Source organism: Dendrobates tinctorius, unplaced genomic scaffold (genome assembly GCF_039654945.1).
Source record: "Dendrobates tinctorius isolate UK_male_01 unplaced genomic scaffold, ASM3965494v1 ptg000046l, whole genome shotgun sequence".
NCBI lineage: Eukaryota > Metazoa > Chordata > Amphibia > Anura > Dendrobatidae > Dendrobates > Dendrobates tinctorius.
This window is the reverse complement of record NW_027361714.1, coordinates 78,494,650-78,511,206: the sequence shown is the minus strand read 5'-3', so window position 1 is coordinate 78,511,206 and position 16,557 is coordinate 78,494,650. Positions and strand designations below refer to the sequence as shown.

Genomic DNA, 16,557 nt, shown 5'->3' with positions numbered 1-16,557 from the left:
CCAGCGAGCAATCGTAGCCCCAGAGGCGGTCCCACCTATGAAAGAACATGCAAGGACTATCAAGGCATCTGAATGGAACTGTGAGAGAGCTGCACAGTTCTCGCTATGTCAGATAGTGCAAGAACCTCTCAAGGAGATGAGATGCAAAGTGGATGAATAGACAATCTCCTCGTTAATGTGGAAGGTAGAGAACATGTTAGGGAGAAAGGAGGTTGTCGAATGCAAGTTCACTCTGTTGCGGTAAAGAGAGACAGGCGAGAGCCACCATTCCTGATGAAAGATCGCTAAGAGGAAAAAAAATCACTCTGCCAGATAGGAAAGAAATCTTTGATCGTCCCAAAGGGAGCAGACTTAAAAGAATTCCAAAAATATTAGGTCCCTAAGATCCTGGGTGTCACGGGGTTAATGCGACACATGCTTTGTCCCCTACATGGCTTTTTGCCAAGTGTAAGACTTCTTATGGCTTGCATTCAAAAATGACTTTCTTCTTGCCACACTTCCATAAAGGTAAGATTTGTGCAGTACACAACTAATAGTTGTCCTGTGGACATGTGGCGCCCACAGGAGTATGGTCGCCACAGTGGCTTTGCCTTCCTCCAGGGGAGGGTAATGCCAAGCTTGGAGGCAATGATGGGTCTCTCTCGCAGTCAATCCATACATGCAACACAGTTCCACTACAGGCCAGCAGGGGGAACTCTGAACCAGGACTAAGAGGAGGGGTGCTCTCTGAGGGCCAAGAGGAAGGAGTAGTTAGTTAGTCTGTGGAGGGTGAAGTGTGCAGACGTGGAGAGAGAAGCTGGAGGTTGAGCTAGGAAGGAGAGCTCCTTCAGCTTGAGAGCGCATGAACTGGAGTCTGGTCTCCACGGCTGTACGGATACTAATGGTCCTACAGCAGATATCAGAGGAGTAGGAGGCTGTAAATGCCCTACTCCCATCTAAGACTTGAGGCACAACAGCAGCTTGGATAGAGAGCCAGGACTCCGGAGAAGGGAGTCCCCAAGAGAGGCTACAGCTGTCTGCCGTGCAAGTAAGGTTCTTGGGAACATCTGACAGGAGGAACTTCAGAGTAACTTAGTACTGGAGTGATTCATTCAAACAAGCGCTAGGAAGGAGACTGCACAGCCCGTCTGCTGAGAGAGAATCCCTGAGTTGCTTCCAGGCTAGCCTGCTCCGTTACCATCTGTAATCAGGACCATGGACTGCAGTTATCAAGTAAAGGTACAGAAATTGCACCCCGCTGTGTCTTGTCTGCTTCCTACCCTTACGGCACTGCTACATCACCGTGCCATCCACCTCTACACTGCCCTGGGACTATAGCTTCACCTGTGGGGAGCTTTTACACCCTTGCTGCACCATACCATCAGTCCCAGTGGATCTGTCTGCAGCGTCGGCTTAACATCTCCCTTGCCGAGTACCACAGGTGGCGTCACGAACTATTCCATTCCATTAACTACATTCCCCCATTACTTGGGAGCCCAGGGCCACGGACCGGGTCACCGCTGCTGTGACACATCCCACTGACACCGGCCCGGTACCGAGTACCCCACAGCCCTGGGAGGGCGACCCAGACATATTCTGTCACCTGAGGTGTGGAGTTCTGCAGCCTTTTAACGGCTGCTCTATTTAGTGCTTTCCTTGCTTAGGATGTCAGTTTAGGTAGATGGCCATATCATGGTAAGTTTACAGTAGTGTTATACTTCTTCTATTTTTGAATGATGGATTGAACAGTGTTCTGTGAGATGTTCAGAGCTTGGGCTGATTTTTTATAGCCTAACCCTGCTTTACTCATCTTCATAACTTTATTCTTGACCTGTCTGGTGTGCCCCTTGGTTTTTATAATGCGGTTTCATCCTTAATGTTCTCAAACAAACATCTGAGGCCTTCATTGGACAGGTTTAGCTATACTGAGAATAAATTGCACACAGGTTTACTGAATTTACTAATCATGTGACTCAGAATTTTATTTAGGGGTATCAGACTACAGGGGGCTGAATACAAATGCATGCCACAATTTTCAAATTTATATTTTTAAAATAATTAGAAAACCATGTATTATTTCCTATACATTTCACAGATACTTGCTTCTTTGTGTTGGTATGTCCCATAAAATCCTAATAAAATACATTAATGTTTGTGGATGTTATGTGAAAAAATGTGGAAAAGTTTACGTGGTATGGATACTTTTTCAAGGCATTGTATATAAAGTTGAATAAATAAAGTATACTCTATCCCCATAGTAACCACCCTGTTGTGAAGTCACAACATAGATATACTATATATGTATTGGCATCGCTTGGTTTGCCGATTTGATCCGATCACCTGCTGCTTCATGGTTGGTTCTTCTACCTTTTGATCTATGGCTCTGTGACGCTAGTCACTACCCATGGACAAGCCATGAGGTGGGAAAGTCAAGGAGTCTGAGGTCAAAAGCCAGGAGGGTACGCCATAAATAGTGAGATAAGGCAAAGGTGTAGTCCGTTCACAGTCCGGGGTCAGAATTTCAAGAAGGTTGTGAATCAAGACAAAGGGGCTAGGCAAACAGATGGTCAAAGGCAAAGCCAAGGTCAAGCAACAACAATCAGAATACTAGAACTTAAAGCACACAGCAGACACACACACCCCACTTGAGCAGAGCTACAACTAGCAGAGATTAGAGGCAAACAGCCAGCTAAACAGCTTGGGAATCACGCCGAACAGGAGACACCTATAGAAAACCCAGTGCACCCCAACCCCGATTGGGAGACTGGACTGTCATTCACCACACTGACAGCTCAGCATGTCCCCAAGACTCAGATATGACTGCTGTAATATCTATCACAATACTGACAGCTCAAAACACCTTTGCTGAAAATGGACGGTGGACCTTCCATTCACCACACAAAGTGGAGCTATTATGACAGGCTCTTTTCCTTCCATGTCCAAATGCTGATTGTTCCTGTGTTCTTATTCTCCCTTTTTGGTTTGCTCCTTTGCAGGTGTTTTCCATTTTTCCATTTTGGTTTGTCCTATCACTGTCTGGGTGGGTTTTCATAAGGTATCCATTCTCTGCACTTCCATGCTGGCTATATTTTCTGGTGGATGTATACTTTGTAATTCCAGCTCTTTATCTTAGTGGTTTACCTTGCTGGTTAAACAATAATTGTATTCTTACTATAAGTTGGTTTGGTTTCCCTCCCAGAACTTTTTCCTTTTACCACAGTTAGGTTCTTGGTAGGTCTTTCTTGTTATTTTTGGTACTCCTTAACCTTCATCCTTCCACCTTATTTGAACGTGTCTTAGTGCCTCACCTTGGGCTTTCATATCTCTCAAAATATAGATAAAAATAACACAAAAAAAGTTAGCTCACCAATTCATCTTGCCTTGACCCCCTGCCTGCAAAGTGACACCCCGCATGGACAAGGGTGAAAGAACTGCAGCAGAATCCAATTGAAGAAAGAGGTGTCCAGCGAGCAGTGAAGATGTTAAAATTTTACTTTTAATTCACATAGATAAAAATAAACAACAAGGAAATGGTTGGATACCGCATGAAGGTGCACGTGTTCGGAAACAGTCCTTCTCCTACAGTTGCTACATACGGCCTACGTAGGACTGTCTCTGATGGTGAATCAGAGTTCGGGAAGGATGCCCAACAGTTCATTGAAAAGGACTTCAACATGGACGACGGTCTCAAATCCCTGCCCACACCGGAAGAAGCCATAGATCTGCTCAAACGGACACAAGGTATTCTTTCTAAAGCTCATTTAAGATTGCATAAAATTGCCTCCATTAGTGCTGCTGTCATGAAGGCCTTTCAACCTAATGATAATGCCACAGAATTCAGGGACTTGGATCTAGGTTCAGACAATCCACCAGTACAGAGAAGTCTGGGCTTGAGATGGAACTTGCTAAAGGACTCATTCAGCTTTCAGGTTAGTGATGCAGAAAAAACATTTAGTAAGCCTGGGGTTCTGTCAGTGGTGAACACTCTATATGATCCACTCGAGTTTGTGGAACTGTTGACTATTCAAGGCAAGCTTCTGTTAAGACAACTCTCAGAGTCTATTAAGGACTGGGATGTTCCACTCCCTGCTGACAAACAACTAAAGTGGAAGTCATGGAGGGAATCCCTTTGCATCTTGGCTAAGTTCCACTTACCACGTTGTTACACTCCAGCATCCCTTGCTACGAGTGAAAGGAAAGAGATGCAAATATTTCTGATGCTTCTACTGAAGCTATTGCAGCTTTGCCTATTTGAAGATTATAGACTAACAGTGAAGCGCATGCTGCATTTCTATTTGGAAAGGCTAAATTGGCTCCTAAACCGAGCACACCATCCCCCGATTTGAACTCTGTGGGGCTGTGCTAGCCATAGAGATTGCAGATTTCATACAGAGCGAACTAGCTATTCACATGGATGACACAAGATTCTACACAGACAGCAAGGTTGTTCTGGGCTACATATACTATAAGACGTTTCTACGTCTATGTCAGTAACTGCGTTGAAAGGATCAGGAAATCTTCCAAACTTGAGCAATGGCAGTATGTTCCATTCCATCTTAACCCTGCTGACCTTGCTACTAGGCCTGTGTCTGTTGGTGCTTTCGCAAACTCTTCTTGGTTAACAGGACCGGATTTACTTCGCGGTCAGTGTGGAGAGACTGCCATTGAAGACAGCTTTAGGATCCAGACAAGGACCCAGAGATCTGTCCTGATGTCAACACCCTCATCACCAAATCCAAAGAGAAGGTTGGTTTCGACTGACAGCTATTTGATCGCTTCTCCAGATGGACAAGGCTCGTTTGCGACATTGCAAGATTAGTCCACCTCGCATAATGCTATCGCAATAAGGACAGTAATGCTGATTGTCGCGTTTGGCACATCTGTCATAAGCCTCTCTCTGCAGAAGACATTACTCGGAGTGAACTGTTTGTGATACGTAATATGCAGCAGCATGTTTTTCACAAGGATCTGGAATGTACACATAAAAATCATGATGTTCCTAAAAACAGCCCTATTGTCAACTTAAATCCAATAATTGACAAAAAGGATTTACTGAGAGTTGGTGGTCGCTTAAACACAGCCAAGTTTTTGGAGGCAGAAAAGAATCCTCTAATTATTCCTGGCCATCACTATATCACCACTCTACTATGAAAAGACCAAACATCAAAGATTCATCCGACCAGAAGGAACTTTCAATTAACTTTCGGACATTAAAGATGTTCTCTTGATTGCACTGCAACTTGAACCATTGGATTACTTCAGGAATTGGTTATAGACATTTCTCTACCTCGTTTATATGTTATTGTTATTTTTGTATTGCACGAATTGTTTTGTTTTTCAGGTTGAGGTATATCTCAGTGTCCTTAATGGAAATACCTCTACTTCAAGACTGTTAAAATAGTAAAATCCAAGGACTTCAGACTGGGAGTGTGCCGTTAGCTATGTGGTTTAATTCCATAAATTGTATTTGTTGTACTTTGCTGCCATATACTGGCCATTGTTATATTATGTTCTTCATGTATTATTACTGAGCTTACCCATAATACCTATACAAAAAAGGGTGGGGGAACAAGAGGCGCAATAGTGCCCTATCACTAGTGACACTACAATGTGAGTGGTGTAATGCAGTTCCACTCACCTATTCCAGTTGTGTGACCCACAACTGGCTTGAAGACAAAACACAGTATCAGCTGCTGCAGGACCTCCACCGACCACTCCAACGTGGAAAAACTGCCAGAAAATATGGGAAGCAAGATGTGCCACAGTCCGCGCTGCTGAGTCCACAAAATCACCTGGGATGCAAGATGTTGTAACAAAGTACTTCTTTATTCCTTCCTACGCGTTTCGGCGCCCTTCCTGGCACCTTCCTCAGGGATGAGGAAGGTGCCAGGAAGGGCGCCGAAACGCGTAGGAAGGAATAAAGAAGTACTTTGTTACAACATCTTGCATCCCAGGTGATTTTGTGGACTCAGCAGCGCGGACTGTGGCACATCTTGCTTCCCATATTTTCTACCCATAATACCTTTCTTTCTGAAACTCCTCCTATCTTTATCTTATTTCCTTATTCATGGTCAGTGCCATCTTGGACAACACATGCTTCAGGACTGGAGAAAGAATTCTCTTACCTTTAACTTCCTGCTTCTAACTTGCAGTACTAACTCCTACAGTACCTCATCTTCATCCCTTCATCTTCCCTGTCATATCACCTCATCTCATCAAGGTACTGTGAATAAAACCTGTTTAATTCACCACTGCATCATCCTTCTGGACAAATCACATGCAGCTCATCAGGAATAGTAGTGCAAGTTAGCGAGTTAACGCTATCTGCTATTGCTTATACAGAGAACCGTGTTCACATCCCTCAGACACATCTCACCCATGTACATTGGTGGCAGAAAATACATGATATTTTTTTAACCTAAAGAAAGATAATTAGTACTGTAACGATCATTATTTTACAGTTTAGAGTAAATGCAGCGGATGTCTTCACATCAGAAGTAAGGGCTGTAGACATGTATCACTTATAACCCTAATCATTTATGATTTCATTGTGTCCATAAAAAATATTGTCTGTCCGTGATTTTTTGATAAGCTGTCCAGAAAAAAATAAAACGTCAAGTTGGCAACCCTGATGGATGCCTTGGCATCCACCCTGATTGTGCACACTGTCAGGCACATATCTCCTCTCTGTATGTACCCAACACTTACCACAAAAGTAGTGTGGACTGGACCTTCATCTGTCTCACCGGATGGACACATGCCTTTCCAAGGTCAGTTATCCATAAGCTCCTACATGACTGTACAGCTTGTGATTGAGAAGTAACTTGTACATAACAGAAGGACTGCCCTGTATAAAATTTTAATGTACTGTGTTGTATCTTTATCAGACTAAATACTAACAATATGTAAGTGGAAATAATTAAAAAAAATATAAGGTGCACAGATACTAAACAGGTGCAGCCTAACTACTCACACTCTAGACATGTTTCTGAATTGTCCTATAAACATGAAACAGAAGAGGCATTATTTTTTGCATAGGTACCTTTTTGCGTCCTTTTTGTCTTGTAGTCCTCTTTTTAAAACTTCTTTCACTGGTAGTTCTAACTCAAACATTTTTATTGGTATTATGCTGCACGCTTCTAAAAGATCAACTTGTCGTTTTGTTACAGGATATCCATCAAAAACAACTCTGTAAATAAAACATTTTTATTATATTCTATTACTTGGTACTTATGTTTTTATAACAAAGTTTTTTCCTTCCTCTCCACTAATACAATATCACTTTCTCATTAAGGCTACGGTCACACAACCGTAGATTCTCTCATCTGAGAGAATCAGGCCTTTCAAACTCTGATCAGAGTGTCAGCATAGGTTGAGCCGATTCAGCATCTGAGATTGTAAGTATTCTAAAGTCAGCATAAGGTGATCTGAGAGAATCGGAGCACACTTACGTAGAAATCAGATTGCACTCGGATGTCACCGGAGTGCAGTCTGAAATTTTCAATGCACCCATACACCTGAATGGGTGACGGGAATCCGATTTCACAGTGAAATCACATAATGCTGCCATTATTTTCAATGACAGATTGTCTGTGAAAAATCATGCATCAGCACTGCCACATTGAATACCATTTGTTGGAATGCTTGCAAGTGCAAATGCCACACCTGGAATCAGCTACAAACCTTTTACCTGATTAACTGATGATGAATTAACGAGAGAATAGCCCATGCAGTCCATTAAAGAGCTTTTGAGATAATTGTCCAATTACTTTTGGTCCCTTTAAAAAGAGGCAGCTACATAATAAAGAGCAGTAATTACTAAACCCTTACTCCAATTAGGATGTGAATAGCCTCAAATATATACTCATATTTTACAAAAATTATATACTTCTACATTTTGTTGGTGCTACCAAGTCTGGCATTGATATCTTATTAAATTTATATATGGATATTTGCATTTCTGGATGTCAGTGCAAGGGATTTTTTCTGATTTTAATAGTTTTTATAGAGGCCATTATACATATTTCTTTCTAGGTGTGCACATTGTTTATGGATTGCTTTTCTTTCTTTAAGGCTACTTTCTCTACATTCGCATCAGAGAATAACACTCCTTTTTCTGGGGTATGCTGTTTTATTTGTACCGCATATGGGTTTGTTACAAGAATGTCCTTATCACCTAAATTGTGATTGTAGAAGTTTAGGGGAGTATAAAACTGCTCACTGGTTACCTTTAGGGGGCTATTAGCAATTTGTTTATATATACTGTATGTATAATAGATTTATGATTCAATAACTTTCTCTCAAGAGATGAAAGGCATACATATACAAAATCAACACAATAAATGATATGCAAGAAGGGGTCCCACAGACCTACTAATATATTGTGTAATAAATAAATATATAAGTAAAAACAGACAGATACTGAGAAAATAATGTTACATAATAAATATGATAAGCAAAAAATTGTGTCTTTGAGCTAAAGGAAAAAACACTACACCATGCATAATACTGTTATAAAAAAATATGCATTGAAAAGAGTTCATTTTTCGTCCTGGGCCGCTTTTTTCTAGGATCAAACTTTTACTTACCCTGTTGTATTACATGTTAGATCCATCATGGCTATTTCTAAACACCGTATGGCCATATCATCAGGTACCACCTTTCCCTTTTCTAGATGACTCTTTATATCTAATGCAAGTTCTGTATTAGGTTGGTTTTCCAGCACCGAGCGTATGGCATCTCCCATGGAAAGGCGCTGTAATCCATATATTCTGGTAAACATCTTGGCAACTAGAACATTGAGGAAATTATCAGATTTAAATGGACACTGTGTAGTCCATTTCACAAACAGTAAGTAAATACGATCCTCCGGATTGCAGCCGGGAAACAGGACACTCCACCTCCAGATTGCAGCCAGGAGCAAGACAGTCCACCTCCGAGACCTGTTGCCGTGGGCGACTGCACCGCCGTCTATGCTGAAGGGTGCCAGGCCTTTTAGCTCCACTTGGCCCCGTGTTGCCTCACACAGGTGGAGCTCTGCAGAGCCTTCTGCTCTGCACGCTTGCAAAACCAAACTGACCCCCAACTCTCAGCTACAGGGGTTTTTACAAGCAACCTGTGGCCATAGGGAAAACCCAGCCAGGAAGGAAACGGACTGCCCCACTATTATCCTGTAGTCCGTTTCAATAAAAGCCCACAGCAGGCTTTCTTAAATCTGCCTTGGACAAACAGCTTGCCTAAGATCAAGATTTACTTTTATTTTGCATTGCAATCACAGCTCAAAATTGAGAAAGGTTGGTCACAGCTGAAACTTTGCCACACCTTATGGGCTAATAAAGTCAACTTCTTTTCATCATTTATTGACGTGCTGCCTCCTTTTTTCTTTTTTATACAAATAGATATTTGTTTGGAGGGCCTTGCACCCTGAATTCATCTATACGGTGCTGTTCACATTTTTTTCTTCTAGATAGACAGACATAAAAAATTTAGCAGACAACAGCACCTAAATAATGACAATAGTTGGGTGCAGAGCTTCACAGTCCTTATATTAGAGAAAATAAAGAAGCAGCACACCATCATCTTAGTGCAAAAAAAGCTATTTTAATAGCCTATTTGTGCGCAACCTTTTGGCTCTTTGTGCTCTATGTGTGAGCCTTTTTCAAGCTTGAAAAAGGCTCACACATAGAGCTGAAATGTCATGCACAAATGGGCTATTAAAATAGCTTTTTTTGCACTAAGATGATGGTGTGCTGCTTCTATAGATAGATAGATAGACAGACAGACAGACAGATAGATAGATGACACTAACTGGGGTTGGTTTCTGACCTAATATAAGCTTATAAGTACTAGCCGGACTCACAGTCACGGACGTGGGAAATCGGGATTCAAGGTAAAAGAGCAGCCCAAAACTAATTACAAATACAAATATATACAGAGTAATATACAGATATTACAGCCAGAAGTACAGATAAAGGTTGGGTACAGGTATGGGATTACAGTTAGCTGTATGGGTCACATTACCGTTCCTTAGCATGTGGGCTCAGGGAAGCTCTCGAGTCCACAAGTACTTTCTTAGTTTCTGGTCTGTCTCCATGCGTGACGTGGCTTCTGTGGCAGAACACTGTCACTGGCTAAAGATGTGTGGCTAGCTTTTAACCTTTAGCTCCTCCCATCCCATATTTGCTACCACCCCTCTGTGTCAAACTGAAATCTCCTCCCCTGACCTCCTAGCTAAAATAATTCCCAATATCTAGGATGGGTCATAACTTCCTAATGGGAGGTCCAAACGGGACAACTGAAATCTCAACGGGTTCGTTGGGGCTGGACCAGTATGGAGAGTCAAAACTTGGGTCAGCTAAGTGGTTCTGAAGAACCAGTTTCGATAGCTCAGTATCTGGCACAGCTAGAGAACGATGAGACACAGGTGTGTGTGCGGAGGGCTCCCAGGATTCTGGTGGCATGTTGGACTAAACCCTAAGATTCACGGTACTCTCTTAATTCATCTCTATGTGTTGGTGCTTAACCGTCTCATCTATGCATTCCATTGATAGCTTACAGCCCTGCACAAGAGGCGGCACGGGGTCCCAGCTCCGTTCCTCCTCGCATTAATTGACATGTGGCCACTAATTCTCTGGCCATATGGAACGTTCCTGTTCTTTTGGAAATTTTTGTACTTATCTCATGGATGGGGGCCACAGTTCAGGAGCAGAGAGAGATCTCTGGATAATATATTGGGCCTGAAATTAATAAATCAAAGAGGAGTCTCCATTGTCCTCACAGTGACTGTTAAAACAATGATATGGCTAGTATTTGGAACAAAAGTTCAGATATTAAAAAAAAATCTAGCATAACCACATAAAAAATATCCCCTAAAACATATCTTAAAAGATGGTTCTCTTGCAGGTTATACAACACTTTAACAAAGAAGACAGAATCACCCTTAGGCCCTGCACTAGGCAATCGCTTAAATTTTTTGGATAATTTTAGAAATAATCTTACCTGTCGTTTTTCCGGATTTTGGAGGACCTAGAACTGCAATTCTTACTGGCACTGAGGGTTGTGGTTTTGGCTGACGTATAAACGTAATGGGATTCTTCATAAAAATGTCTCTGTTTTCTTTTGTTGAGAAGAAATAAATGTATTGCCGGTAGATCAATGGATAGCCAGGATTTTCTTGGTTTCTAAATGGTTTAATTACATCTCCTTGGCTCAGCTATACAGTTTAAGGAAGAAAATGGTAGACATGTCAAACTAAATATCATAGATATTATGTCAAACTTCAATTATCATATGCCAGAGATGGGGTCAGTAGTCTACAATCTGTCTGCATCCCGGGATTAGGTAGGGCTGGTGACGAGTCAGTTTCAGTCTATATTTATGGTGGCTGCACTCATACATCCCTACAGTATGTATGGTTATTGCCACCATATGTTAACATTTGGGGGTGTCTGACATTGAAAAACATTTTTCATCTATAGTTCAAAATAACATACAGAGGAATACTCACCCCAACGGATCCAGCGCAGACCGCTACAGGCATCTGGACCGGCTCCAGAAGCGATGACTGCATTGTCCGGATGGCACAACAGTCAGTGATTCCTGTGACTGGCTGCAGTGGTCAGGTGAATTGAACAGTGCATTCTGGGATGTTTGTAATGATACGATCTACGCAATCCAGTGATATCTAGACGGCCCTGTCAATGCTTCTGGTGCCTGTGCAGACCTATAGAGCGGAGGTGACTGAAAGTGATCTAGGAACGTGACGGCAAGTGAGTATGCTTTTGTTATCTTGAAAAGATCCATGCCTTAAGAAAAAAATCAACATTGAACAACCCATTTAAAGAAAAGAACTACACCTGGAAGAAAAATAGAAATGAGCTAATAAGCTAGATAATATTTTCTCTCGTTTTTTCTGCTAGATAACTTTTGCTGCATCAAAGGGTAACAAGTACAGAAAACAGTACGTGCGTATAAAAAGAAACCACTTTGAGATGGTGTTTTCTTATAAAAAATGACAAGTATCCGATTTCCACCATATATAATTGTGGTTTTAACGTTTGCATTTTCTACCTCCCATTCTTCCAAGTCATCATGACTTGTTTTTTTCCTGTTGGCATAGCTGTCTATGGGACAAGTTGTTGTTTTGAACGATGATGTACTATTTTAAATGTATTCAAGAAAATACGGAGAGGAGCATACAGTATTGTCTCTAGGATAAGCAAACTGTGAGTTTCTTTTAATAGACAATGTTAAAATAATGATAATTCACATAAAATAAAATTACCCATATTAAAAAGGCAAAAAAAACCCCAAATATATATTGACAGTGGTCAGCCAACAATAAACAGTCCACGTATTATTATTGGACCCAAAGTTTTCTTGTATACCATAAGTCAGGGGTCCCCAACCACCGGTACACGGCCCAGAACCGGGCCGTTGCAGTTCTCTTGCCGGTCCGCGGAGCCACGGCTCAGAATACTGGACACAAGGGGAGCCGGCGGCTGTAGCACTGTAGTGACAGCTGCAACCTCTGGCATCCAGAAGACATCGATATTCACCCTCAGTTCCTGCATCCCTGTCGGGCGCGGCAGCTTCATCCAGTGCTGAGCGGTCATGTAGTACCGCTCATTAAGGTCATGAATATGGACGCGACTCCACTCCCATCGGCATGGCATCCATATTCATGACCTTAATGAGCGGTACTACGTGACCGCTCCGTACAGGAAGAAGCTGACGCACCATGATGGAGATGCAGGGAAGTTCAGCGACGGTGTGAGGGTAAGTATTATGGGGGAGGACGGGGGAGCCAAGCCATGCATACAAGAGTGGGAGCGGAACCATGTATACAAGGGTGGGAGCGGAGCCGTGTATACAAGAGTGGGAGCCGAGCCATGTATACAAGGGTGGGAGCGGAGCCATGCATACAAGGGTGGGAGCGGAGCCATGTATACAAGGGTGGGAGCGGAGCCATGTATACAAGGGTGGGAGCGGAGCCATGCATACAAAGGTGGAAGCGGAGCCATGTATACAAGGGTGGGAGCGGAGCCATGTATACAAGGGTGGGAGCGGAGCCATGTATACAAGGGTGGGAGCGGAGCCATGTATACAAGGGTGGGAGCGGAGCCATGTATACAAGGGTGGGAGCAGAGTCATGCATATAAGAGTGGGAGCGGAGCCATGTATACAAGGGTGGGAGCGGAGCCATGTATACAAGGGTGGGAGCGGAGCCATGTATACAAGGGTGAGAGCGGAGCCATGCATACAAGGGTGAGAGCGGAGCCATGCATACAAGGGTGTCGCTGTCTCCCATCACCCCTAGATGGGACCGTCTTGTTGCAGGAAAACAAGCCCAGTGCTCCCACTGATACAGGGAAACAAGCCCGGTGCTCCCACTCATTCAAAACCTATGGTGAGTTGCATCACATTCACATTATAAATGTTATAATTAAATTATAACTATGCACTACTAAACTATAGCCCCGCCCCCTTATGGCCAAAGCCCTGCCCCTGTCACACCTCCATCCCCGCCCTGCCGGGCCAAGAAAGAATGGTATTGCTTGAAGCCAGTCCCTGGTGCAAAAAAGGTTGTGGACCACTGCCATAAGTGACCTAAAGGGGAAGAGGGAGTAGATAGCTAAATGGAACCATCTCACCCATCTGTCGATTCCATAGGAAGGAGTCTTTTGTACATCAGTCACCATTGCAAATACTAGTCTGTCCGGAAGAGCGGGGCTTGGAGAAAAACCTTATTGAGCCCTAAAAGCACTGAATATAGTCGAATACCCCCAAAGACTATCACTCTGATGAGGGCAGCCCACAGCTTTCCCTAAGCAGACATTGCCCTACACTCAACGCTTTCTTCCATTCAGGATCATCAGGGGATGGCAGTACATGTATCAGAATATGAGAATATACAGTAAAAAGGCTATGATATCAGCATCACATCAGTGCACCTAACTTTCAACAGAGCCCTACTTTCGGTATGAAGACACGGACACGGCCATCAAGACTTGTCATCTCTGCGTGTACGGTCATGCCCCCTTTTCATGCAGCACTCGTGTTACCCATGATAACGTGGCTTAATGACACCCAGAGCAGCACACAGAGACCCCTCATTCGCTTGTAGAAAGTGGGTGTGAGTCAATGGGTGAGTGCTTACCCAGCCCTGTACAGGCGTATCCCATGTATCGGGCTAATTAACTTGACGTCGGTCTGTAGACACTGCAATCAAGTATAAACGCATAGCTCCTCACCCATATTGATTACATGACTATACACAAAAAGAAGTTTAACCAGAGGATCAATGACTGGTTCTACACCTGGTCATGTAATGTGGGGCTTATAATGTACACCAATAATAAAGAATAACCTTTATGTCAATGTGTATATACTTGTGTACTAACATAACTAAGGCACATAATATCAATGTGACAAAAGGTCACTTATGATATACTATACAGCAAACTTTGGGTTGTTTTATAATATATGGACTGTTTATGGCTGGTTGACCACTGTCAGTAATATACGGTATCTGTCTAGATACATTCATATGTGATGGCATCTGTCACGCCTTTTTACATCACTGTGGATTAGGCATTTGTGTTTTTTGCTTGTTTAAAGTGGGATTTTTTATTGTGTATGAATTATCCTAGTTTTTGAAAAGGAGAAAAAAAAAATGCAACTCCGACATTGTTTTTTTGAGGTTTTGGTTTTTACAGTATTCATTGCATGTTACAATTGACCTACAAATGTGATTGGTGACGGTTGATGATGGTGAACAAATATTTAGCAGTATGTAAAAAAAAATAAAAAAACGTGGTTTGTGTTGATATTTTCTCAGACTTGTAACTATTTTTTTCTATCAATAGAGCTGCGTGGGGGCTGATTTTTTATGTGGCGAGCGAGTAGATTTTTTTATATACTATTTTTGGTTATTTTTTTTAGGGAGGTATCGTGACTAAAAAAAACAGAAGTCTTGCATTTTGATTTTATTTCTATTTACTGCGTTTACTGTGTCGGTTAATTCTATATTTTACAGACTTTTAGATACTGCAATATCAAATACATACCACTTTTTTAGTTTTCTAATTTCTTTTTTTTTAATTGAGTAAAAGGGGCCTGATTTAAATTTTTATGTTTTTAAAATCTTTTACATTAATTTGAGCTCCCTTAATATAGTTAAAATGCAGGTCTCCTATTAAGCTTAGCTGGTGTTTGAGCTTGACAGGATTTCTAAAATGGCAGTGATGGGGGCTTCAGCAGGTCCCCTTCTGCAATGGCACCTCATTGGTGCCCTTGTATCGCAGAGCAGGGGGTTAATAGGAGCCGGTGTACGCAATCAGAGATTGAGCTTGACAGCTGAACATAAATGGTTAACAGCAGCAATGGAAATACAGCTCTGGCTGCTGTTGTTAGAGGAAACATCAGCTATGTAATATAGTTGGCATTTATGTGGAGGGAGCTCAGCTTCTAATTCCCCACATACACACACTTTGAATGATCCCTGAGCTGATGTACAGGCAAGCCATTTTGCACTAAGGGGGCCATACATAATATATCTTGGTCCTGAATGTATGTCACAGGTAGTCACAGTTGTTTTTGGAGAGTTTTCACTGTAACACATGCATAGATTTTAATATACAATACCTTTACTGGGTCCCATCGTCCAAAGATGCTGGGATGTTTATATGACACATGAAGCATTTTGCTGGCAAGGGATAAGCTCACTGGATAACATTTTTCAAAGAAGCTAGCCCGATTTTCCACAATAGGCTTCAGCTTCTCAAACAACTGGAAACGCACAATATGTGGTTTTCGATTTGCATTAATTGAGATACAAGGTATCATTAGGCTTTGAAGTTCTTCCTAAAAATGAAAATGTATTAAATGTTACTGTAACACATTATCAATGAGTCGAGTACATGTAAAATATTAAAAAACTTCATTATTTTACCAAAATAACCTGTGTACATGATTATTTTAAGCAACCATATGGATAATTATAAATGTTTTCTTTGTACAGCGGTCAGGTATTTTCTCTACTCATACAGAAATTCATATTCTGTTACACTGTGTAATTATAGTAGGTTGAGTGGTTTAGAGTTGAGCGAATATCTTCAGTTCCTCGCTTATTCGGCAAGCTATAGCGCTTGCTGAATAAGCTACAGCGAGAACCCGGCTTCCTGGATCGTGCCGGCTAAACAGCTGATCGCCGCCGCAGCTGCGTGTGTCACAGCTGTGTCACAGTCACAGCACATGCATGTAGAGCCCAACACACAGGCTATAGCTTGCCGAATAAGTGTGGAACCGAAGATATTCCCTCAACTTTAGAGGAGTTGGAGTTGTACTCAGGCCTTGGAGCCTAAGGGGCACAAACAGTCCCTTTTGTCCGATATGAGAAGACCCAGGGTAATTAGGGCCCCAGTTGAAGATTTTACATTGGGGCCCAATTGTCACGCAGGGTGAGGGAGAAGCTAGGTGCACAACAATGGGAAGAGGATGGGAGTGGAGACCCCTAGGTAGATCTGACAACACCCTGTCTGGCATTACGTCCCTAAATAGATTCCGCACCTATCACCT

At 42.3% G+C, this 16,557-nt stretch overlaps 1 protein-coding gene across 4 annotated transcripts in view; it reads right to left on the bottom strand.

Moving 5' to 3' along the window:
• AK9 (adenylate kinase 9) overlaps positions 1 to 16,557 on the bottom strand; it is a 211,726-nt gene that overhangs the window by 59,391 nt on the left and 135,778 nt on the right. For all 4 annotated transcript variants that reach the window (XM_073576031.1, XM_073576028.1, XM_073576030.1 and 1 more), the window contains 4 exons: positions 15,625 to 15,843; positions 10,978 to 11,191; positions 8,568 to 8,769; positions 7,022 to 7,168 (listed from right to left, as the gene is read on the bottom strand). In XM_073576031.1, the coding sequence (XP_073432132.1) occupies positions 7,022 to 7,168; positions 8,568 to 8,769; positions 10,978 to 11,191; positions 15,625 to 15,843 (782 nt within the window). The remainder of the gene's footprint in view (positions 1 to 7,021; positions 7,169 to 8,567; positions 8,770 to 10,977; positions 11,192 to 15,624; positions 15,844 to 16,557) is intronic.